Raw genomic sequence first — 21,694 nt, 5'->3', positions numbered from 1 at the left:
ACAGCAAATGCGTTTTATAACTTAATAGCGCCTCCCCTCTCACATACTGCTCCACAACATGTGCCGGTAAAAAGGGTTGCATTTTGATTGTACTTAACCTTAATGGAACTTTAACCTTCTGGCTTGTACATCTCACGTCACTATGAAGACGTATCTGTCAATTAAAGCAACAAAACTTATTTGTGACCTTCAGTGCTATAGAAGTGGTAAGGTATGGTGTTGTGATGAGAGATCAGATCTCACAAATTGATTAATTGGGGTTATGCCTAAATATCATCACGGAAAGAACAGCCTGCTCAGACTGGCGTTTCACTGTTGCATTTCAACTACAGGGAAGCAATACTTGCAGTAATTTATAGCATTTTACTTGGAAGTGGACTAGGGTACAGTCAATAGGACGCATTTGGCAGCAGAAGGCTAGGCCTATTTAATGGCGAGATTACTTCACTAATCACTGTGGGTCAAAACTTTGCACAGGATAGGCTATGCAGACGGCTATGCAGGCCAGTATTCATCCAATCTAATCCCTGTTAGAAGTGTTTCTGATCTGCAGACCTAAAGCAATGCTCTCTCTCTCTCTCTCTCTCTCTCTCTCATTTGAGAGCGCGCGTTCCCCTCCCTTCCACAGAGACCAGAGAAAGAGATTGTTTAGTCTTTTGTTTGTGGCCTTTGCAGTGTTAGTCATTAAATGCATTTGGAAAAAAATATAACGTTTCTCTTTCCAGGTTTAGTCACAACACGTATTATATATATATATATATACATATATATATATTGTGTTAACATATATATATATATATATATATACATATATATATATATATATGTAACATTTTATGGTTGATAGGCCTATATATAGCCTATGCATACGTTTTTACCAGTTTTGAAATGTATGCTAGGCCTACTACATTTAATCAACCTATCCAATACACTATAAACAAGTAAAGGAATGGGTTGTGTCCAAAAAACAGCATTAGAGATATCGCCTACCCTGTGCAAGTGTACTAATTCAGTGTCTGACATGTAAGGAAACAGTGCAAGACTGATTAGTTGACAACACATCACTATACTGTATCTGCGGACGCTTGGCTTACATGGCGTGGTGTGCGCTCTAAAGATCGGGTCATGATAATCACAGCACAGGAGATAAATTAATTTAAAAACGGTGCAGACAGTGGACGGTGGATGGCATATCCACATTGCCATGGCAATATTTCCTTTAAACGGAGATCTGACGGGGTTGTAGGTTAGCTATGCTACATGTAGATGAAAAAAAATCTATATTTCGAGCGATATGGATTTGATGTCAATTGTAAACTACTTGTGAAATTATTTATGTTTTAATGACAACAAAGTAGCCTAAACACTCGACAAATGAGAGAACTTGTGCGTTACTGTAGGTTAATTTTCAGGTATTGTTTCTTTCATATATAAAGCACAACTTCAAATAATAGGACGATCGATGAGATTTAAACTGATTAAATACTACCTAACTGAGCTGCACAATATCATATTTCATACACGCGAGCGGGGAGCTCCCAACTCAATGTTTAATGCATGAGCTAACATTATGCCAGACAGCGGACGTAGATGATAAATATGCATTTATTCAATTAAGGGTACACGAGTTTTTATTTGCATACGGATTTGGAAGTTAAGCCCAGTCTTGTTTATGCTGTGAAAAGGCTTTTCTATGTTCATTTCAATAGTTTGTTCTTCCTATGTAACTTTAGGGAAATAGTTGTTAGAACATAGCCTGGTTCTAGGCTAGGCATATAGTTTATCAAGTAGTTTACTCATTGAAAAACATTTGTTGGTAAAGTATCAAATTATCTAGTGTTTTATCTTACAATCAGTTCGCAGGTAGGGGTTTAATTTGTTGCATTGTGGGAGCTCTGCGCCTTTCTTTCTTAACTTCTCACTCAGTTTTACCTCCATAAAAGTCAACCTTAACCATAGAAAAATTAAAACCATCATAGACCAAGAAGGACAAACGCATACATTTAGTCCGCATTACTCCAAGACCCCAATTAAGTTGCTCAAAGAGATCACAATGTCACATTACGCATACCATTATTCCCACACCCCTGGGCAAAATTGTCTGTGACATTACACAATCAATCACAATGACCTCTCATAAAATTAAGTGCAATATTTGAAAGCAACAACATCCAACACCCGTAAGTTTGAGAATACACGCTGTGATCTTTGGCAACCGCTTCGCGTTCAGCAGCCAGCTTTTCAAAGCACTGTCGATCCAAATGAGAGTGGGAACCGCTGGTCTCACTAATAGCTGTCCGATGCCAACCTTGTGCATGCCAAAGTGCATCAGCTCGAAAATGAATGTAGCCTATAGCAGATTTAAAGGCCGGTGACTGAATAGATACCCATGCTGAATTAATGTCGAGTCAGACCTCGAACTGAGGGTTATTTAATCAAGACGCGCGAGTTGCATTAGCTGAAAATATAGCAAGCCTCTGGTTGATATTCTCCTGGACCATCAACAAAGCTACAGCATGTTACGTATGCATTTGTCAATGAATGAGTGTACCTATTGCATGCAAATATATTGACCTAACCAATAAATCCCAGCGGTCCTCACACAGCGTGACTTAGACTGCCAATAGAGAATTGTGTGGCGTCAATTTTCATTGCGCTTAGAACAAGATTTTTCCCTTGCGAAATGTAAATATTAATATTTTAAGTGTGCTTGCTAGTGATGTTTTGATAGGTAAGTTTACATTGATTAAGACTTTATTCATTTAAAGAAACAAACAGCTGTAGCCCAAGACTTTACACTGTTTTTTTTAACAGGTTGGGTACATTGGATGATTTACCATTTCGTGATATTTTTCAAGGTAACATATGTTCAACCCTCTTCGGACTATCACACAGACAAATCGTTTTATGAAAACATTTTTACTCTTTAAGGCAGAAATGTTCTTTCTGTCTTACTCTCCTTCTGTCTGTAAATGAAAACATGGCAAATGAATGAGCAGAAAGCAAACAGCAATTAATTTTACTTTTTATCTGCGACTGCATTTTTTCTTTGAAATGTTAGATTTCCGCGAGGTTGATGTTGACTGTAAGTAGTCATGAAGTTAATACCCACTTCCTATTGAGATCACAGATCTAATTAAGGCCCTTTAAAAGCGCGCGGGCTGATAAATAAGGATAGAGTCTGCATGAAGCAAAAATGTTAACGAGCTTAGGGCATCGGCCAGACATTGCGACAGGGTAATTATTGATATGCTTTTTTCTTTGTTACTTCGGCGATGGACAAGTGTGACGCAGATCTCACACAGATTCTTTAGAAACTAAACTGGGCTTTTATTTTATTTATACAACCATTGTGTGTAGACTAATTTGCACCATGTCACTGTATATTCATACAAACAAATTAACCCCCCTAATGGAAGTAGGGCCTACATTCTGAGACTATTTGAGTATAGTCATGGTAAATGATAATGTTATTTCAATAGAATGAGCTATATACAAGCACTGCAGGAGTCGCAGTGTTTTATTATGACAACTATACCTAATTTAAGGTCCAGGGTCGGTAAAAGTGAAACAAAACGGCTAATCACATTAAAAAATGATAATTACCCCTAGTTTCAGTGGGGCAAATAAAATGACCTAATTCCACTCAGGGATAAACTGCTTTACATCAAATCATGCTCTGACAAACGAGATTGGAATATGCAAATATGGTTGACACAATTCGAATGATATTGTTTGACAACGACATGTCGCATTTAGGCGACAATAGACTTATTTGTATCTGTTTAATAAAACCATAAATTTGACATCAAATGGATCTTAGATATGCGTCTAATCAAAAGTGCATTGACTTTTTCTGAGTGCAAATGGCCATAGTGTTTACAAACAATACTTTTTTTGTCAGTTTCTAAGTTACAAAAATATGTAGTCTTTTGAAAAAGAAAAATGACAATCCATTAATAGAAAAAATATCAATTAATACAATAACACCCTAATTCCTTTGGGGATATTTACACAGTTGAGTATTGAGTCATGCGCGTGTGTTTGTTCTGTGCGCCTTTCTGAATATCACGCTGGCCATCCCCATGGTGCATTGTAGGCTACCATGGCTGCAGCGCAGCAGCAGTCTTCGACTTCCAAAGCCACTCATTCGCCTCATGAGTCGGGGTTGTCTATTGCAACACTGTGAAGGAAAACCCTGGTATACACACACTGGCATGGGTATCAAGACAGATTATGTTTCAATACATTTGCGCCCTGACAGGAGGCTTGGGCAACACAAAGTAAATGTCCAGTAATGACAATTAGTGTAATTAGGAAGAATAAAACCTTGTAAAGATGGCAGTAGGTCTAAGCAAAATTATATTGCCCATATATGGCCTAAATTACTTGACTAAACAACAGTAACAACAACACACTACTTGTTCACCAAGAACAAGAGATGACACAAAATAAAAATAACAACAACAACACTACTACTATGACTACTACTACTGATAATAATAACAACAATAACTACAATAGTAATATTTAATTAATTGTTTATGGTTATTATTAGTATTAATAATAATAGTATTTACATGACTTGTTTTTGTTGTTATTTAAACAGATAAACAAATGTGAAACAAAGTGTTCACTGTGTGTGTCTCTGTGTATGTGTGTGTGTGTGTGTGTATGTGTGTGCGCGTGTGTGAGTGTATGTGCCAAAATGTGCACACCACGTGTGTGTGTGTGTGTGTGTGTGTGTGTGTAAGAGAGAGAGAGAGAGAGAAAGAGAGAGAACGAGAGAATATAAGCTTTGTCAAAATAAATAGTAGGCCCTCCAAAACATTGGCTTCATCCTCATTATTAAAAATTTTGGAAACGCATTATATCAGACCTAAAATAGCTTGTGTGTTTTTGATAAATGAAGAGACTCAGTGGCAGAAATGTGCATTTCCACGCTCAATAGCCGTTAATTACATGGATTAATCAAGCGGTGCTGTGCGCGGCCCCGTGCTGGTGCTTATGTCGACCGACAGGAGATCTGAGTCCCCCGCGGCCGGTAGCCTTGTTTTTCTTTGTCGGAGTTTAGTCACGGGTGTTGAGATGGAGCTGGTCCCGCATTGTGTGTCCAATCTGCCCGTCGGGGCTTCGGAACAGATGGTGCAGGAGGGGATGACGTAGCTAAAAGGTGAGTGAGGTGACGGAAGACCTGTGATTTGTTCACCTGTCACGTCCCTTACCTGCCACTTTCCATGTGTTAGGGGTGGGTTTCCCAGCGCTGAAAACCCGTTGAAAATAACGGCTGCATTAATTCTGCTCACACAAGTTTCTTCAAACAATTCTTCAAGCGTAGGGAGTGCAATGGCAAACCAACGCATGTTCCATTTGGAGATGGACTACACAGTGGAGAGAAAGGCATTGCCCCATTTTCCATTGGAAATCTTACCAAAGTAACAAACCGTTTTGATGGATGAAAAGCATGGTTTTGTTTTTTCATCTTGTCTGCGATTACCTTCAAATGTCTTGCTCCTGGATGTGATTCAACACACTGATTATTTTTGTCTCTGTGTATAATCGGAAATTGTCTTCTGTGCGCTTCATTAAACGAAAGGCATGTGCAGGCCCCCTGCGATTAGTTGGTGGCATTTTAGAGAAGCATAAAATTATCCACTACTAGTTTCATTCCATTATAGCGTTGTTTAAGAAGGTATCCGTGGACTATTTTGCTATCACTCTGCGCTGAAGGAGACGGAAGATTCTTAGATTCTGGTGCTTATGTTGTAAGACTAGGGTTAGTAAGATTGGTGGCAGGCATCCATGCCTCCATGCTGTGGAAGGTCTTTGTGGCAAGATGAGGCGTTCATTAAAGAACTATAACGCAGCTCTAGCTCACAAAGCACAAGGCATCACTCTGAAAAGATCGATTTATCTAACAATGCTTTTGGAAATCCACCAAAGGAATTGTATGTATGCGCACGTAGGCTACTCTGCATGGTAAATAATCACATACATAGCTTCCAGCTGATTAGATGAATATGCCAACAACAATACGAAGTGGCCAGGTATTTTTAAAAAATGTGTTTTTACTGTAAACCTAATATGACTGACATTGTAGGAAACACATACCATGCACCAAATGTTTTAATTAAATTAGACAATGTAACTGTCAAGCACATAAAGCATCTCATTTTTGATACATGGAAAAACGCACACATATCAATCATAATAATAATCACAAAGGATATAAATAACATTTGAATACTGTGATAAGTGCAAAAGGTATAAATCTATCCACTTCAGAGCCATATAAATTATTTAGCCTAAAATTAAAACAGTTTTATAAGATAAGAAAAGCAAGACACTAGTATTGAGCTTACAGCGCAGGAGTGAGCTTTAAATCGTTAAACTCTGGACACAATGCCATTATAAGAACTTGGGTGACGTTGAGTTAACCAATGAACGAGTAAAAAGGGGGTGTGACGTATGACTCCCCGTAGAAAAGGCGCGGAATGTAGCTGAGGTAGGGAGAAGGTGGGACTGCTGCGGACCCAGGAAGGTACTACAGGGAGTACTGACGAGGATTTGTTTTTAGAAGGAGCCAATAGTCCGCTACCTTCGCAAAAACGGAAGGAAAAGCCGGTGGTAAACTACAAGCTGAGGATACCATCAGCTCTCTCAAAATTACTGGGGGACAGAGACGGCATACACCCTCGGATGCATACAGTCTGATATTCAAAACCCTCCAGCAAACTCAGTGAGCACGGTCTTGCATCAGCATCAGCAAGCATTGCATCTTCAAGTGTCTCGGCGGTGTGTTTTTCCTGCAACCAAGGAGCATCTTTTGCGCTTCAGTCTTGGCACTGGTGCCATTATTTAACATTTCTTTCTGTATGTTGTCATCAGGAGTACAGTAACCAATATCAGACGTTTTTGGCTTCCAGCACTCTTGTCTACTTTCTTAGCTGTGTTGTGCTGACATCACTGGATTGAGAAAGGCTTTATGAATTCTTAATGATATTGTTGTAAACGGCAAATTAAGGAGGATACTTTGGGACTGGACACAGAGGATCCGACCGGCGATCCTTCTCAGTGGGTATGTTACGCATGAAATCTTGTAGGACTGTATTGTTGTGAGAACATGCAAAATAAGGAGAACGTTATATTTCCCGAGATACATGACTAGCATATGTCACTTATTTGACAATTATGATAATATTGGTGGTGAATGAATTCTAAAGTTTAAGTTCAGGCGTGTACTTCGGTTGCCTAGAGCATAAGTAAAGGCCGGTGGGCCTGTATTTTTTTTGTAAGAAACTGAGCTCCTGAAAAAAGCCAGTTCAAGAAACTTTCAATACATTGGCTTTAGTTTTATGAAAGTTTTTGCTTTTAGATCTGAGGAAACCACGTGTTCTTCCACAACGATGCTCTTCCACGGCCTCCCCGGAGGCGAGATGCAAGGAGTTATCGATGAAATGGACCGGAGAGGCAAGGGAGACTCTGCCACAATCAGCTCGGCCATCGATATGGGCGAAACCGAAGCGGTAAGCTTAAATGGGAACTATGTCACTGAAAGATATTATGAGTTCACTATTTTCGTAACTCTCAAAGTAGGCTCGTATCGCTCAGTTTGTAGAGTAGCATCTTGCTCACCTACTCTAAACATTTGTTTGAACCACACCCTCATCAATTAAATACTGTAGCCTAACTGTCAACCTTATTTATGCATCGTGTAGCCTTTAATACATTTAGCCTACCAATGGTGTAACCAACATTTTTTGCCTAGTGTTAATTTGAACAATATGGCCTGTCATTCAAGGTTTAATAGCTAGGAGGATAGCAGGCCTTCAAGAATAATGGACATATCATTGGACCAAAACAAAAAAAGCAGTCTGTATTTTGGGATTTTTTTTTGTCTCAGGCCAGCTGAAATTTGAATATTTGTATATACCTTAAACATTGATTAAATGTCCAAGATTTTAAGTTAAATTATTTTATTTTTTAAAAAATATTACGATAATATTGTATCTGCCCAAAATAAAATGTTAATACAAGTTAACACATTTTCGACAAGTAGGCCCAATGTCGGCTAGATATTAAAGCTTTTTTTTTTGGAACTAAATAAACATACAATTAACATTACTGGATGCACTGATTACACTGATTTTATGAAATGGGTTGTATGAGCCTTTTAAATATATCAAATGAATTCCATTTAACGTGTGTGTGTGCAGCTTTATGCAATATAAATATTCACCTCAAATGCTTCAAAATATACATTATACTCCTAACATTCTGTTTCTCTGTACAGTGTAACTGTTTGTGCTGTGTAGAGCTACATGTACTAGGCTAGGCCTAACTTTGGCACCTATAGCGTTTATTATGATTTGATGAGAAACACATCGCCAAATGTATATGAGTAATCAAGAAGTAACATTGACACCAGTATTTTTTATGTTGTTCAAAATTAAGTTTTAAGATCTTCGACTGATGTAAAAAAAATAATCCACTGAAAATCCACTTCAGTTTAGGACAAAGCACTCGAGATGCATGCCCCTCCAGTAGGCTACACTATGGCTATAGTTCGACCTTGGCCTTCTTTGAGTTCTAGGCTAGGCGATGAATTAAATACGATTAACCTACAGTCTACGTTCTAATTTGTTTATAGTTGATATAAATGTTGAGTTCACATCGAACATTCTCCTTGTTGCTTTGCAGAGCTTAACGTCCATCAACAGCGAGCGAGTGGCCTTGTGTGCCGGCTGCGGAGGGAAAATTTCCGACCGCTACTACCTGCTGGCGGTGGATAAACAGTGGCATATGCGATGCCTCAAATGTTGCGAATGTAAGCTCAACCTGGAGTCCGAGCTTACCTGCTTCAGCAAAGATGGCAGCATATACTGCAAAGAAGATTATTACAGGTAACCATAGATTTGCATTGGTAATATCAGCAGAATCATGATTTCAGTCCTTTGTCATATTAAAAATTATATTATGATATTTAGAGTAGCCTAGCCTACATGCAATTAAGATGTTTAATTCTGGATAGGTTACATTAAATAGACAGTGGTACAAGCAGCACAAATAGAAAGAACATTTATTCGGCTTCCAGCTGAGTAGGCATGCATTTATCTTAGTACAGAAGAATAAAGTAGCACACGAAACTATAATTACCTAGTGGGCTAAAGCATAGGCATGAGGCCATCTTGGTTTTAATTAGTCTGTCTAGTTCATGTAAGTCCATTACATTGCATGAAACACATACAATTAGTCCCAGTAGGTGAAAGGGATTCTATTTTAAACATAAATGTAACTTTTCCTACACCATAGACTATATTTTATTTTGATCAGGTTATTTGGTTTGTTATAGTTGTATTAATTCGGTGTGTTTTTCTAAGCAGGAGATTTTCCGTGCAGAGATGTGCCCGGTGCCACCTTGGGATATCGGCATCAGAGATGGTAATGCGGGCAAGAGACTTGGTCTATCACCTGAACTGTTTCACTTGCACCACATGCAACAAAATGCTCACAACTGGAGACCATTTCGGAATGCGTGACAGCTTGGTGTACTGTCGTCTACACTTCGAGACATTAATACAAGGGGAATATCAGGCGCATTTCAATCACACGGACGTATCCACGGTCAAGGGACTCGGCGGAGGCACTGCGAACTCTCTGGGACTTCCTTATTACAATGGAGTGGCAACAGTTCAGAAAGGGAGACCTCGGAAACGGAAAAGTCCCGGGCCCGGAGCAGAGCTAGCGGCATACAATGCAGGTAACGCATTACTTGATCTGATGATATAATCTATTTTGCACATGTCTTATTTATGTTTCCAAATATTACCAAAAACACTTCAGCAGCTAAATGTCCAAGATACAAGCGATCTCAGAAAAAATGTGGTTTTGGTTTAACGACCAGCTTGCAGTGTGATTGAATAAGCACAATAATAGGCTATAGCCTGCTGTGGACGTAGGCTTAAAATGTATGAATGTAATGTCTAAGTACGTAAATAATAATCCAATACGTAAATAATAATAATAATAATAATAATAATAATAGTAAAAACACAAATGCACCTCGGCCTAGGTCGGGAAACTTAAAAAAAAATAAAGATTTAGCGTAGGCGCTTGACAAAGGTATTTGACCATTTTTAGTGACATGCTGCTTGCCATTGAATGTGGTTCATGCATAATTGCTGTCACAAATATAGTTTAATGACGTTACGTCATCAGTTTGGTGCAAGTTAGGTGGGGCAGTGAAAACATCAGCGTGTTTATGGCTTTGGAGGCAGACCATGCCATAAGACTTGTATACGACGGAACTTTTCTCGTCTAGCATAGCTTTGCTCCCAAACTGACAAGATGCGTCTTTTGGAAATTAAATTCTAGAAAGTCAAATTAGAAATATTTGCGTTAGTTTAATTATTGCGCATGGTATAGGCCTAATATAGCATAGCATAGGCTATTGTTTATCGCGAGTTTGACTGGCTTAATTATGGCCTCTCTTTTTTTTCTGTTTTGTATGATTTCATTCCATTCATGATTTTCCTGTGCAATTATTTCGTTTTATGTATGAGAGGCCTTATCGAAATAATCGTAAATCGCCAATATTTGTGGAAAGTAAGTGTATACGTGAGTTTAGTAGCCTAAGCTCAATAACACGGCACATTTTAACAAAACAAACACATTTCTAAAGTAAAGATTGCGGGAGAATGAAGTCGAAGTCGAAACGTAGAAAAATGGGTCATTGGATGTCACAACTTGGATGTAGAGACGCAGTTAAAGTTGCCTCTGGATCCCACCCGCTCCTTACCCATGTCCACTTGTTGAATTGCAGTTTTTGGGTCAGTAAATCAGTGTCGGAAATCTTGTAGGCCTACAACATGGCGGCACCTGTAGGCCTACATATTGTCGTCCCCATTCAAAAAGGAATGGAGCGACAGGGTCAGCTTTATTTACATGCATTTTATCGTTTATTATTATCATCCAATTACAACAACAGCATTGGGGAAAAACTATAACAGAAATAAGTTAAATTATATTGCATAAACTGTCAAAACAAGAAATCAAACAAACTAGTCACTAGAGAGAAATGTCGAGGTTTGCTAGCGTCATTACTATTAATTTGTTTATCTGAAGTGATTGCGACATTGTTTTATCCACATATGCCTGGAATTCTCTGTACTTCCATTCTGCTGGATCAAATATGTCATCAGATAGAAAACTGTTATCATTTGTAGATTTGTACACTATGTTGGCTTAATAGCCTAAATCACAAAGGTTCACCGGCAATATTTAAAGCTTCATCTTTTCTTAAGGCGCTTTGAATGACTGCCCATAGAACCAGTAGGCCTACATTTTTCTGACTGAATATGCACAACGTTATATCACTAGATTCTAGATTTTCTTTCTTTCTTTCTTTCTTTCTTTCTTTCTTTCTTGTTTTCTTTCTTTTCATTCAGAACTCTACCGCCACCTGAGGGCGTTTGTTGACGAGAACAATTCACAAAATAAAATTTAATTCAGGCCTAGGCCTACTGTCCCGTCAACTAATAATAATTTCTTGGCGTTTCCACTCACGTTTTTGTTTTCGATTTCTTTGTCACATTTTCTATACAACATTCTACACAATATTAGATATTCAGCTCTTTCATTAAACAAATGGATTTTGCCATAAGGCAATCCCGATTACATTGTCCCATTAATGCAAGGCCAGGTGTGTTTAGGCCTACTTTATTTCCATTAGAATGTCACATTTATTGTTTTGATAGATGCATGTTTTGGAGTGAAATAGGCCTATCTCTAATACAATAATCTTAATAATAATGATAATAATCTTGTTGACAATATGCTGTGTCATGATGTTTTTAGTTGTTGTTAAAGGTCAGCAGTTGTCATAATATGGTAGAAAATGAATTATGGAGATACAAAGGTCAGTTAAGTTTTACATGGTCAAATTCTCTGTTTGAAAATCTATTTTTTGATTTAAAAATATATATAGGCCTATATATGGATTTCATTATCTATGTTTCATTTTTTGTTTGGCAGTCTTTTAGCTTTCTATACAGAACAAGGTAATTGCAGGTCTAAAATCTGCCATGGGTTTCACCTTCAAATTCCCTTTCTCTGTTTTACCTCAACAGACATTACAAAATGCAGTTCAGGGTCATGAAAGTCCACATCATTTTTCAAACTTGTGATTAACAGTGTTCTTCCTGTCACAAACATTAAGGAAATAAATGAATCCTATAAATTAATGTATTTTGATTTGTAGACATCAAGCTACATAATTGACTCCACTCTCCTTCCCATTCACCATGTGTCTTCAGTATGAAAATATATGTTGTTAAAGTTGTCTTTCCTGCTCCCCCAGCACTGAGTTGCAATGAGAATGATGGGGACCACCTGGACCGCGACTCACATTACAGCTCGGGACAAAAGTCCAAACGCATGCGGACGTCCTTCAAACATCACCAGCTCCGAACCATGAAGTCTTACTTTGCCATCAACCACAATCCAGATGCCAAGGACCTTAAACAGCTTGCCCAGAAGACAGGTCTCACGAAACGGGTGTTACAGGTGAGATGAATGTGCTAACTAACTCAGTATACTTACATAATATGTGGTACAGTTGCATTTTGTTCTTGTCTGTGTGAACCTCAATAGCACATGCATGAGAGGTATTTTACTAGTAGCAGTAGAGGATTTTTATTTAAAAGGGAACATTTTACTATGTGGTCTTTGAATGTTTTGCCATATGGGATTTGCCTAAATTTCCATTCCTTGTGGCATTTATTTTGTGCTCATGATTCTGAAAACATACTGCATATTATGTTGTATGAGTGTTTTCGGTGATGAGTATGTCTGAAAAAAAATCCATAGAATTGTTTGGATATGAAGATTTGCCAGTCACCACAATGCACAATTCTTTTTTAGATAAACTGAAAAAGATTACGCCCAGTTCAGTTTGATGTCATGTTTCGGCCTTATATTTATATTTGCAATATGGTCAAGCAGGAGCAAATTGTTGTCTAGAACCTTTTAAAAGCCCTTATTTCAGACCAATGAAAATGTAGACAAAGGGCTTATGAAATAATACATTTTCCTATTTACAGTATAAATCTTACCAAGGCTTTCAATGCCAAGCCACAGTTTCTCTGTAATGTTTGTCTTATCCACTCATTATTGAAATGTTTGATTCTTTCTTTCTGCCTGTCTGCAACAAACTCACTCATTTTCTTTCTTACATTGTCTCCAGGTGTGGTTTCAGAACGCACGTGCCAAGTTCAGGCGGAATCTGCTCCGCCAGGAGAGCACAGGGCTGGACAAGGTGTCGGACGGCTCCACCCTGCCGGGCGGCTCGCCCTCGGGTCCTCCGTCGGAGCTGTCCAACGCCTCCATGAGCCCCTCCAGCACGCCCTCGGCCCTCACCGACCTCACCAGCCCCTCCATGCCCAACGTCAACCCCGTCCTGACGGCCGTGCCCGGGGGCCTGGACCCCCACGACTCCATGAGCCCGTCCCAGACCACCCTCACCAGCCTCTTCTGATGGCGCCCAGAGGGGGATTATAGGAACTTTACTCACTCTTTTTCTCGTTCTCCTCGGTGCCGCCACCGAGTGGACAGAAGCACTAGGGCGCCAGCGTACCTGCTGACGCTCTCTCCCCTTGAGCACTCTCACGGTAGCTCCCGGCTCGGAGTTCCTTTCACTCGGACAGCAGCTCGAGCCCGCATGGAGCAGTTGGTGTTGACTGTGGAGAAAGTCTTTTGGCTCTCATTTGTGTCAATGTTTCTGCCGTGTTTACAGTTCCTGATGACTAATCGCCCACACTGTCAAGACACATGCTCGTCTCTCCTTCTCTCCCTGTATGTGCTGGGAAAAAAGGTTCATGAGAGGAAAATGTCAACATGTCTGAAGTAGGGATGTAACATAAAAATTCCCTTGCCATCTGGAAGAATGAAGTGTGCCTTATCATTGCATCACATTGCAATTAAAACAGTCCCAACTATATTTGTGTGCTCCCTTCAAGAATACCTATGTTTGGTAGAGCCTTGGAGATTGCCCGAGACAGCCAGGGCCATGGATATCTGAAATAGACAAAGCAGGGGTAGAGATGTGGCAATGCCTGGCTCCTCTTCATTAACCCTAACGTTACTTAAAGCTGCCATAAGTGATATGTTCTTTAGCTAGCTTTTTGACACTGCAAGAGCTCACATACAGCTAAAACAGTGAGGAAAGATGTCTCTGGAAGTGGTTTTGTACCTGGTTTTTGTCCTGATCACCTACAAATGGCAATACAATTTGGATGTGTTGAACAGTCAGAAAACTTGATAAGACAGAGACATAAATTACTACTAATAATTTTACATGTGCATGTCACATTAAATTGTGGTCTGTCAGAAGCTAACAAGAACAGCTAACATTGCTTAAAGCAGCTTTAATAAACACAGTGGTTTAGAAAAAATTAGGTGTTTGTAAACAACAATGAGCAATTGCAGTGGTCCTTTATGTGATGAACATGAGCTGTAAAGCGCTGGTATGAAACCTTTTGATGATGGCTGATATTGATAGTGAATGGATCAGTGAAGGGATTGATGGGTCAGTGAAACTATGAACTGTTGCTCTAACAGTGCGAAAACACTAGGGATTTGCCCAGCCACTTAAAAATAAAACAAAAAACCTTAAAACGTTTTGTTCTGATTCTGAAAATGTCTGGAAATGTTTTGTCATCACAATACCTCAGTGATGCATATGTCTTTTACTAGAAAAAAAAAACTAGTGCTTTGTCAATGACTATCTCCATCATTTGTGACCTCAAAAAAAATATACATGAAAAACATCCAACAAGTTACCTCAGTCTTGAACACTTCAGAGCATTAATTGCCGTTGTTCCAGCACTTTCTGTTTGTTGTCAGTTCTTGGAGTGTCCCCCCTGGAAACATGTGACTGACTATGGCTTTGCCATAACCTGCTTGGAATAGAAAAAAAGCAAATCAAATCACATCCAATTTATCTTGCACCCAAACTGAGAAAAAAATATAGATTTTTTGTTAGTTTTTACTCACTAACATATCTGCTGTTGTGAAGAGGGGGTCTAGTAAACAGTGGGACAAATCAGGGAAATGGTTCCAAATCCACAGTCTTTCACAGAGACGCTCAATGTGTATCCGATGCAGCCCATCGGACGTGGCAACGTTTTGACGCAGTGGAGAAGGAGCAGCGGATGGAGCTGACTCTTTTTCTATGGAGGAGGACAATATTTTGTCTTTTCTTTTGTGTGTACGGCGAGCTGCTTCTTTATTTTTCCTACAATGGCACTGTTTGTCCTCCCTGATCCTGTACAGTTGGCCTAGTTTTATGTTCTTCGACCTTTGTTTCTGTTCAAATATAAAAAAGGTGAATACAACAGAGTTGGCTTTGTTTTGGGGTTTTTTGTGTGAGAAACACACGCATGTGAAGAAAAACTCACATGGCTCGCATGTGAAGAAAAACTCACATTCAGGCTACACACTCACTCTGACATTTTTTCTCTCTCTTTTTCTTTCTCTCTCACACACACACACACATACGAAGACACAGATACATGAACACACACTGAGCAACTGGGCTTTTGGCCTAGCTTGACTCTTGGCAGGCAGCTGCATTCCTTCCTGTATTTCTGAGCAAAAAAATATGTTTAGTAGAACCAACTCTCCCTCACACACACACACACACACACATCCTATTTCCATATCAGTTGTATCTCCCCATGTTTGTTAGAGACTCGGAGGGCAAATTGAAATGAAATACACCCAAGAATATTTTTTGACAGACTCACTAGACTAAGACTCAAAGACTAGACTTTACTAACACTCACATAAAATAATGTCTTTGTTTGAAGAGCATGTACATGCAGGGTGACTGTTTTTAATGGTTGGCGGCGTGCCTGAAAACCTCATTATAAAATTTGTGTTTGGTCGGAGAGAGCCTTCCCTGGTGAGCTTCAGCAATGTGTGTTCAATTTGGCACATGGCGCATGGCACCGGCGTCATCGAGGCTCAGCTGAGCTGAATTAAGATGGTCTCAAGAATGCTCTCTTAAACCTTATTGAAATAACTTTGGTGAAGTAAATGTAAATCAACGTTTTAACAGGCGCATTTTTCCCTCCTTTAATTGCCCTCCACCTCCTCTTTAAGTCTCAAGTCATTTTGGGTATTGAGCAATGTGATTGGCAGCAGTGAACAAATTTGCAGATACTCATTTGATCATTTTGTCTGTGATAAATTAATGACAGAATTTATTACCTGACAAAAGAATGGCCATTTACCAAGGGCTTACCATAATGTTGTAAACGTGAATAGAAACAGTAAATAATGATCGATCATAGCCATAAATAGTGATGTGTCCAAACATGCCTTCCCAACTAAGCCTGCTCATGAGTGTGTCTGTCAACTTGCGAGCTGTGTGAGGAGTTTATTGATATGTATGTTTTGATAATGAGAGACAGATGGTGTGAGAGCTGAAAGCCAGCTTTCATCACAGTGCTTGTTCCACCACGGCCCGTGTTAGAAGAACAAAAAAAAATCTAACTAGTTGATATTCAAACAGAAAATATGCATATGGATTCAGCATAATGTACAACACAGAAACACACACACACACACACACACACACACACACACATATGGAGATAGGGAACTGGCAGTGTGACACAAGTATATTTCCTGTATGTGAAAGAGCTATGATACAGCACAGGGTATCTACAGCATGAAGACTGTGCACACTGTTAAGGTGAATCAGCATGTGCTGTAAACCTCTTCCAGAGCCTTGCGTGGACACACACTTGCCAACCTTCATTCTTTTAAAACTACACGGGATACAGTACCTGGCGTTTTTTGTTCAACATCAACCATTAAACTATTCAGGCTGCGCTGTAGCTGTGATTATCATCAAGGAACCCCTGTCAAAATGGCTCAATCAGAATACATCAGGACTTTTTAAAACTCAATTTTTTTCATATATCCTGAGAAATACTTTGTGATGACATGTTGTCATCCAAGACACTAAGTCCGGCAAGGCAAACTGCCCTCAAGGCCAGAGTGAGATGCCAAAGCCCCTTGTCCTGGTTCATTCCTCCCTGACTATTTAACTGGGCTTGTGTCGGTGCCTGCCTCTTGTGTGTCATCTTTGGGCTGCAAGTTGCTATCACAGTCCTGCTAACTCTTATTAGTTGAACTCTCAAGCAGCCATCTAAATACCTCGCCTCAGGCCCGGGCGAGCTGCTGAACCAATCAGAGTGTTTTGCTCAACGCTCAAGAATCTCACCCCCTGAGGATTTCAAGGTACACAGCCTAACTGTCATCCGCCTGAGGTGGCACGATCAGAGCTCTGCACACACACACACACACACACACACACACACACACACACACACATTGCCATCCCTTCAGGCCTGCCTTGCCTGTCTCCGCGTCAACAGAGCATGTGTGTGTCTGTCACAGGGGATAGAGGCACTCCCCCTTGCCACCCCATCCCACCACATCCCATGCCAGCCTGGCTTTCAGGAAGGATCAAGGTCGAGTTGGTTAGGGGCAAATTCGCACCACTCACATGTCTGTTTGCCACCCCGTGAATGGGATAATCACAGTGTGTGTGTGTGTGTGTGTGTGTGTGTGTGTGTGTGTGTGTGTGTCATGAGGGGGCTGGGTTCGGTGTCGAGAGGGGTGATGAGAGAAGGGTGCTCATTTTACAGGACACGGCTCCTCATTCACATCTCCTTCACAAGGCTAATGGGGGTGGGGGTGGGTGGCAGTCAAGGATCACTGCAGGGCATGTTTTTCTGTTGTGGCCCCCGAGTGCCCTGGATTTTACAGTAAGGGGCTGTGAACTCTATGTTGTTTTGCCGAGCCCTGCGTTGGGTTCAGAACCGTTATTTTTCCATAATAACCCACATAAACTGAGCATGTGTCAGAAATTCCATGGATGACCACTGAACCAAGACAGCTTCATCTGCAGTGGTTGTAAGTGTAAGCCACCCGAAAAGCCTCAGGCGGATGTCTGTCCGTGTCATAAATGTTGCATTGGATATCCCTTTGTTGTTTTCCTGGTTTTCCACTGTTCAGTCATCATTTGAGATGCCTTGTGGTGAGTTGGGGTCTGCATTGACTAGACTGAACAGGAAGTGATCACCGTGCTAGTGCTGGCTTTTGGAGCCCGTAGAAGTCATAGTGCCCAATGCTTTGGAACCGAACAGACAAGCTTTGTTTATTTAGCTTTGGAAATCCCCAATCAACACCAAAATGAATGTGGTCACACTGCCAGGCTTTACGAGGTGGTAATGGAGATTTGGAGGATGGTCTGCGTGTTAGTCATGGTCTCTGGTAATTTGTGTTCGGGTTTCACTCATGCAAACTCTTACATGGGAAAAATGAAACGGAACGAGAGGAGAGCGTCGAAAAAAAATGTCAGTCAGGGCCTTTCCGAATTTACAAAACAGCTCCATAATCAGATCTCTTTATGGTGTGTTAATGGATGGTTGTAGCTGCTTCAAATAAAGTTGTAGCTGAAAAACTGCCCTTCCATATGGGCCTTTGAATAGCATAAAAACATATCTGGGAGCTCCTCCATACCAGATCACACAAACCCTCAATTGAAATAAAAACTCAAGATATATGGTGATAATTAACGAGCAAGTTCTGTTTGGTTTGGATGGAGGATCTTAAGGCTTTGGTGCCATGATTGGCTCAAGGGTGAGGGAATAAGCTGTTTGCCACATCAAGCTAACTTCCTGGGGCCTGCACTAACTGTTAAACAATGGACATGGTCTCGCATAGTTTGCAGATGTGCTTTGGTCACAGTTAGCTAGTTAGTTATCTCTAGCTAATGATGCAGTCTGAATAAATGTGACGGCAGAGCCCATCTCCATCAAATATCAATATTTCAAATGACGATTTTCCACTTCCTCCTTTTTGTGAAAAGATTAAAGGATAAAGTCAACATATTTTTCAAAATGTTTAAAACTAACCGCCATTGCCAATTTGGTGGAAGCAGTTATCTATGTGTAAATGATGTAATATCTACAGTATGGGGCATAGCCCATTGGTTGCATGGTATGGGAAATAGTTGCATGCCCTGTGTTCCATGGATGTTGAATCTCTAGTGAGTATGGGTGCCAATCATCCTAATCGATAGATGTGTGAACAAGCTTTAATCTTACCCTGCATCCACATTAGTTACATTTGCATTTATTCATTTGGCATACGTGTTTATCCAAAGTGACTTACAGCAACAAAATAATATTTAAGCTATTAACACCTTATACACAAAAGGAATGCACAGTCTCACAGTATCACAAATCTTGAAATAACCTACAGGTAACCTACTGAAGCACTGCCTGCTGCAAGACCTTTCCACATCATGGCCCATATCTACAGAAGCTATGTCACAGATGAGTTCAGGTGTTGAATTTGAGTTGACACTTGAAATCAGAGCTCTCCATTCAAACCAAGCACCAACAGCCTTGAGACAGCCATTACACTAATGTTCATCAATTGTTTCCCTACAGAAACACTACAACCACAGCCCAAGAAAAAGGGGAAATGATGTCAAGAGAAGGGTAGACAGGAGTGTGTTAGAGAGCCATGCAGGCTCTGATATAGGCCGTATGCAGAGCTTGCAGTAATGAACCAGCATAGGTGCTAAAACTAGCCTCGGGGGGCACTCAATGTGCTGTCCAGATGTAGCGTTCGCGTTGGCCGTGGAGATTTTTTGCGATGAACGTTTAAGCATCTAGAAACAGAGGTTTTCAAAAACACGCAAATGGCCGTGTGGAGCCAATAAACTTTAACATGTGATGTTACAGCCACTTGTGCCCGCTGGAGTTTTCATCTGCCTGTTGCGTCTGGTTAGCCTTCTCTGGTTACGGCGCTGTCACCACTCTAACGGGTGTTGCACTGCAGCTACCCGTTAAAGCCTTCTACGGTTTACTTCACAGATTATGCACCAGAGATCAGTCCAGGCTTTTTCTTGACCCTTCAGCTCCAGCCTCACTGTGCTGGTTATCATCACTGGGCCAATGTCTATCCCAGTTTTAGCGGCCTTTTCTTCTCATGGTATGTCGCTAGCCCGAGCCCCATCACTGTCTCCACTCCAAGAGGTAAAGTGGGTGCCGGTTGAGAGAAAAGGAGTTTTACAGGGTGACTACGGGCAGTAATCGCCTCTGATCGTATTAGACCATGGGAAGGACTCGCAGGACTACTATTTCAAGGGCTCCGGTAAGCAATATGCCAGAACTCTTGCTTTGATCTGGAACAAACTGTACCTCTAACCAGGCACCCTGAGTCCTTTCTGGCAGGACATGGTCAGCCATTAGACTGTGGGGCCTGTGCCTGGTTGCTAATGGTTTTTGAAGGGAACGGTGCTTTAACAGTTGGTTAAAACTGCCATACAGACTCAATCCATTGCTTCTGAAGGGACTTCATAAATTATGATACCTGTGTTTTACATAATGATAGCCTTACAAAGAATGCCATTTCAGATGATATACTTGAAAATATGAGCAAACAGACTTATGGAGTCACTCTTTGGTGATTGTAATGTTTTGATTATTAAATAAGTCCCTTAAATAAGGCCTTTAAGAACCCATGAAGATGATTAGCATGAAATCCCATCTCATAAATATCACTTCAGTGGTCAGCAATACCCATTGTGGAAAATGGCCAAATTTATGCAATCATTAAAGGCCTATAGAAAAAAAGCTGAAATGAATTTGCCGATAAATTTATCACAGAACACTCTAGTGATTTTTTATTAACACAACTGTATCACCAGTTTCACAGTGACCATTAATTAATCTCCTTGAAGATATCCCTTTATTTCTAAATATAAACTTGTATGGAATATTTTTTTAATTAAATTAAAATGTATCAGAACATTTTATGCACACCTCACTCCACGTCCTAAATCCATGCTGAGAATCAATTCTTATTTAAAAATCTACTCAGTGTGGAAGGAAAAAATGGAAAACAAGCATAATCAATGCTAATCCCTTTATGTCTATTATTATGTAAAACCTTTCAGTACAATAACAAAAAGAGGAACAGACTGAGATTTAGAAATACCTTGGGACTTCAGTATCTGTCTGTCAAGCTGACACACACACACACACACACACACACACACACACACTCACACACACCACCACACCACACACACACATACACACACACACGTGCGCGCGCACACACACACACACTCACACACAAAGGCGCACACACACACACACACACACACACACACACAAATACTTATACCCACTGCTGGACTCTTTTCTTCCCACTGCTGGACTCTTTATTTCCCGCAGGTTGAAAGTGAGTGTGGGTGGGGGGGGTGGCTGTCTGTGCGGGGGCCCCAAAGCAAAGTTGCGCCTGCAAAGGTTGTCTGCTAACGCCGCCCTCTCTCTCAGCACCCATCCAAAGTCACGGTAATTAGAGGACTGGCCCCAAGGACTGTGATAGGAGAGGGCTTGAGTTAAATGCATAATGAAATTGAGTTATATGCAGATCTGACGGTCCGGTGGCCATTAGCGCGACATTTAACGCAGATCAGGACGCTTGTCCTCTGAGTCCCGAGGTTCCAACTGACCCCGGCCACTAATTAAACGTTCCGTTTAGGTGGACGTGTCCAGCGCTGGCGAGGCTGAACACGTGTGAGAGATTAGAGACACGGACT

At 40.5% G+C, this 21,694-nt stretch overlaps 1 protein-coding gene across 3 annotated transcripts; it reads left to right on the top strand.

Annotated features, from left to right (window-relative positions):
• Window positions 1-6,367: 6,367 nt before the first annotated feature.
• Window positions 6,368-15,392, top strand: LOC125305230 (LIM/homeobox protein Lhx2-like). 3 transcript variants are annotated; one of them, XM_048259905.1, is made up of 6 exons: window positions 6,368-7,078; window positions 7,376-7,526; window positions 8,701-8,903; window positions 9,381-9,760; window positions 12,359-12,564; window positions 13,244-15,392. In XM_048259905.1, exons 2-6 carry the CDS (start codon window positions 7,407-7,409, stop codon window positions 13,532-13,534), a joined length of 1,200 nt encoding a protein of 399 aa, XP_048115862.1. In that variant the 5' UTR covers window positions 6,368-7,078; window positions 7,376-7,406; the 3' UTR covers window positions 13,535-15,392. The 3 variants fall into 3 exon arrangements, with proteins under 3 accessions (XP_048115862.1, XP_048115860.1, XP_048115859.1); XM_048259903.1 differs by lacking the exon at window positions 6,368-7,078 and having other exon boundaries at window positions 7,356-7,526; window positions 9,384-9,760; XM_048259902.1 differs by lacking the exon at window positions 6,368-7,078 and having other exon boundaries at window positions 7,356-7,526.
• Window positions 15,393-21,694: the final 6,302 nt, after the last annotated feature.

This window comes from Alosa alosa, chromosome 12 (assembly GCF_017589495.1).
Source record: "Alosa alosa isolate M-15738 ecotype Scorff River chromosome 12, AALO_Geno_1.1, whole genome shotgun sequence".
NCBI classification, from domain to species: domain Eukaryota; kingdom Metazoa; phylum Chordata; class Actinopteri; order Clupeiformes; family Clupeidae; genus Alosa; species Alosa alosa.
Note: the sequence above shows the minus strand (reverse complement) of the source record. Positions and strands in the feature narration are given on the sequence as shown.

Coding starts and splice junctions, on each gene's coding strand:
- LOC125305230 (XM_048259902.1), top strand. CDS start 7,356: ATGAAAGTTTTTGCTTTTAGATCTGAGGAAACCACGTGTTCTTCCACA. Junction 8,904..9,380: donor TGCAAAGAAGATTATTACAG/GTAACCATAGAT, acceptor TGTTTTTCTAAG/CAGGAGATTTTCCGTGCAGA. Junction 9,761..12,358: donor GCTAGCGGCATACAATGCAG/GTAACGCATTAC, acceptor CTGCTCCCCCAG/CACTGAGTTGCAATGAGAAT.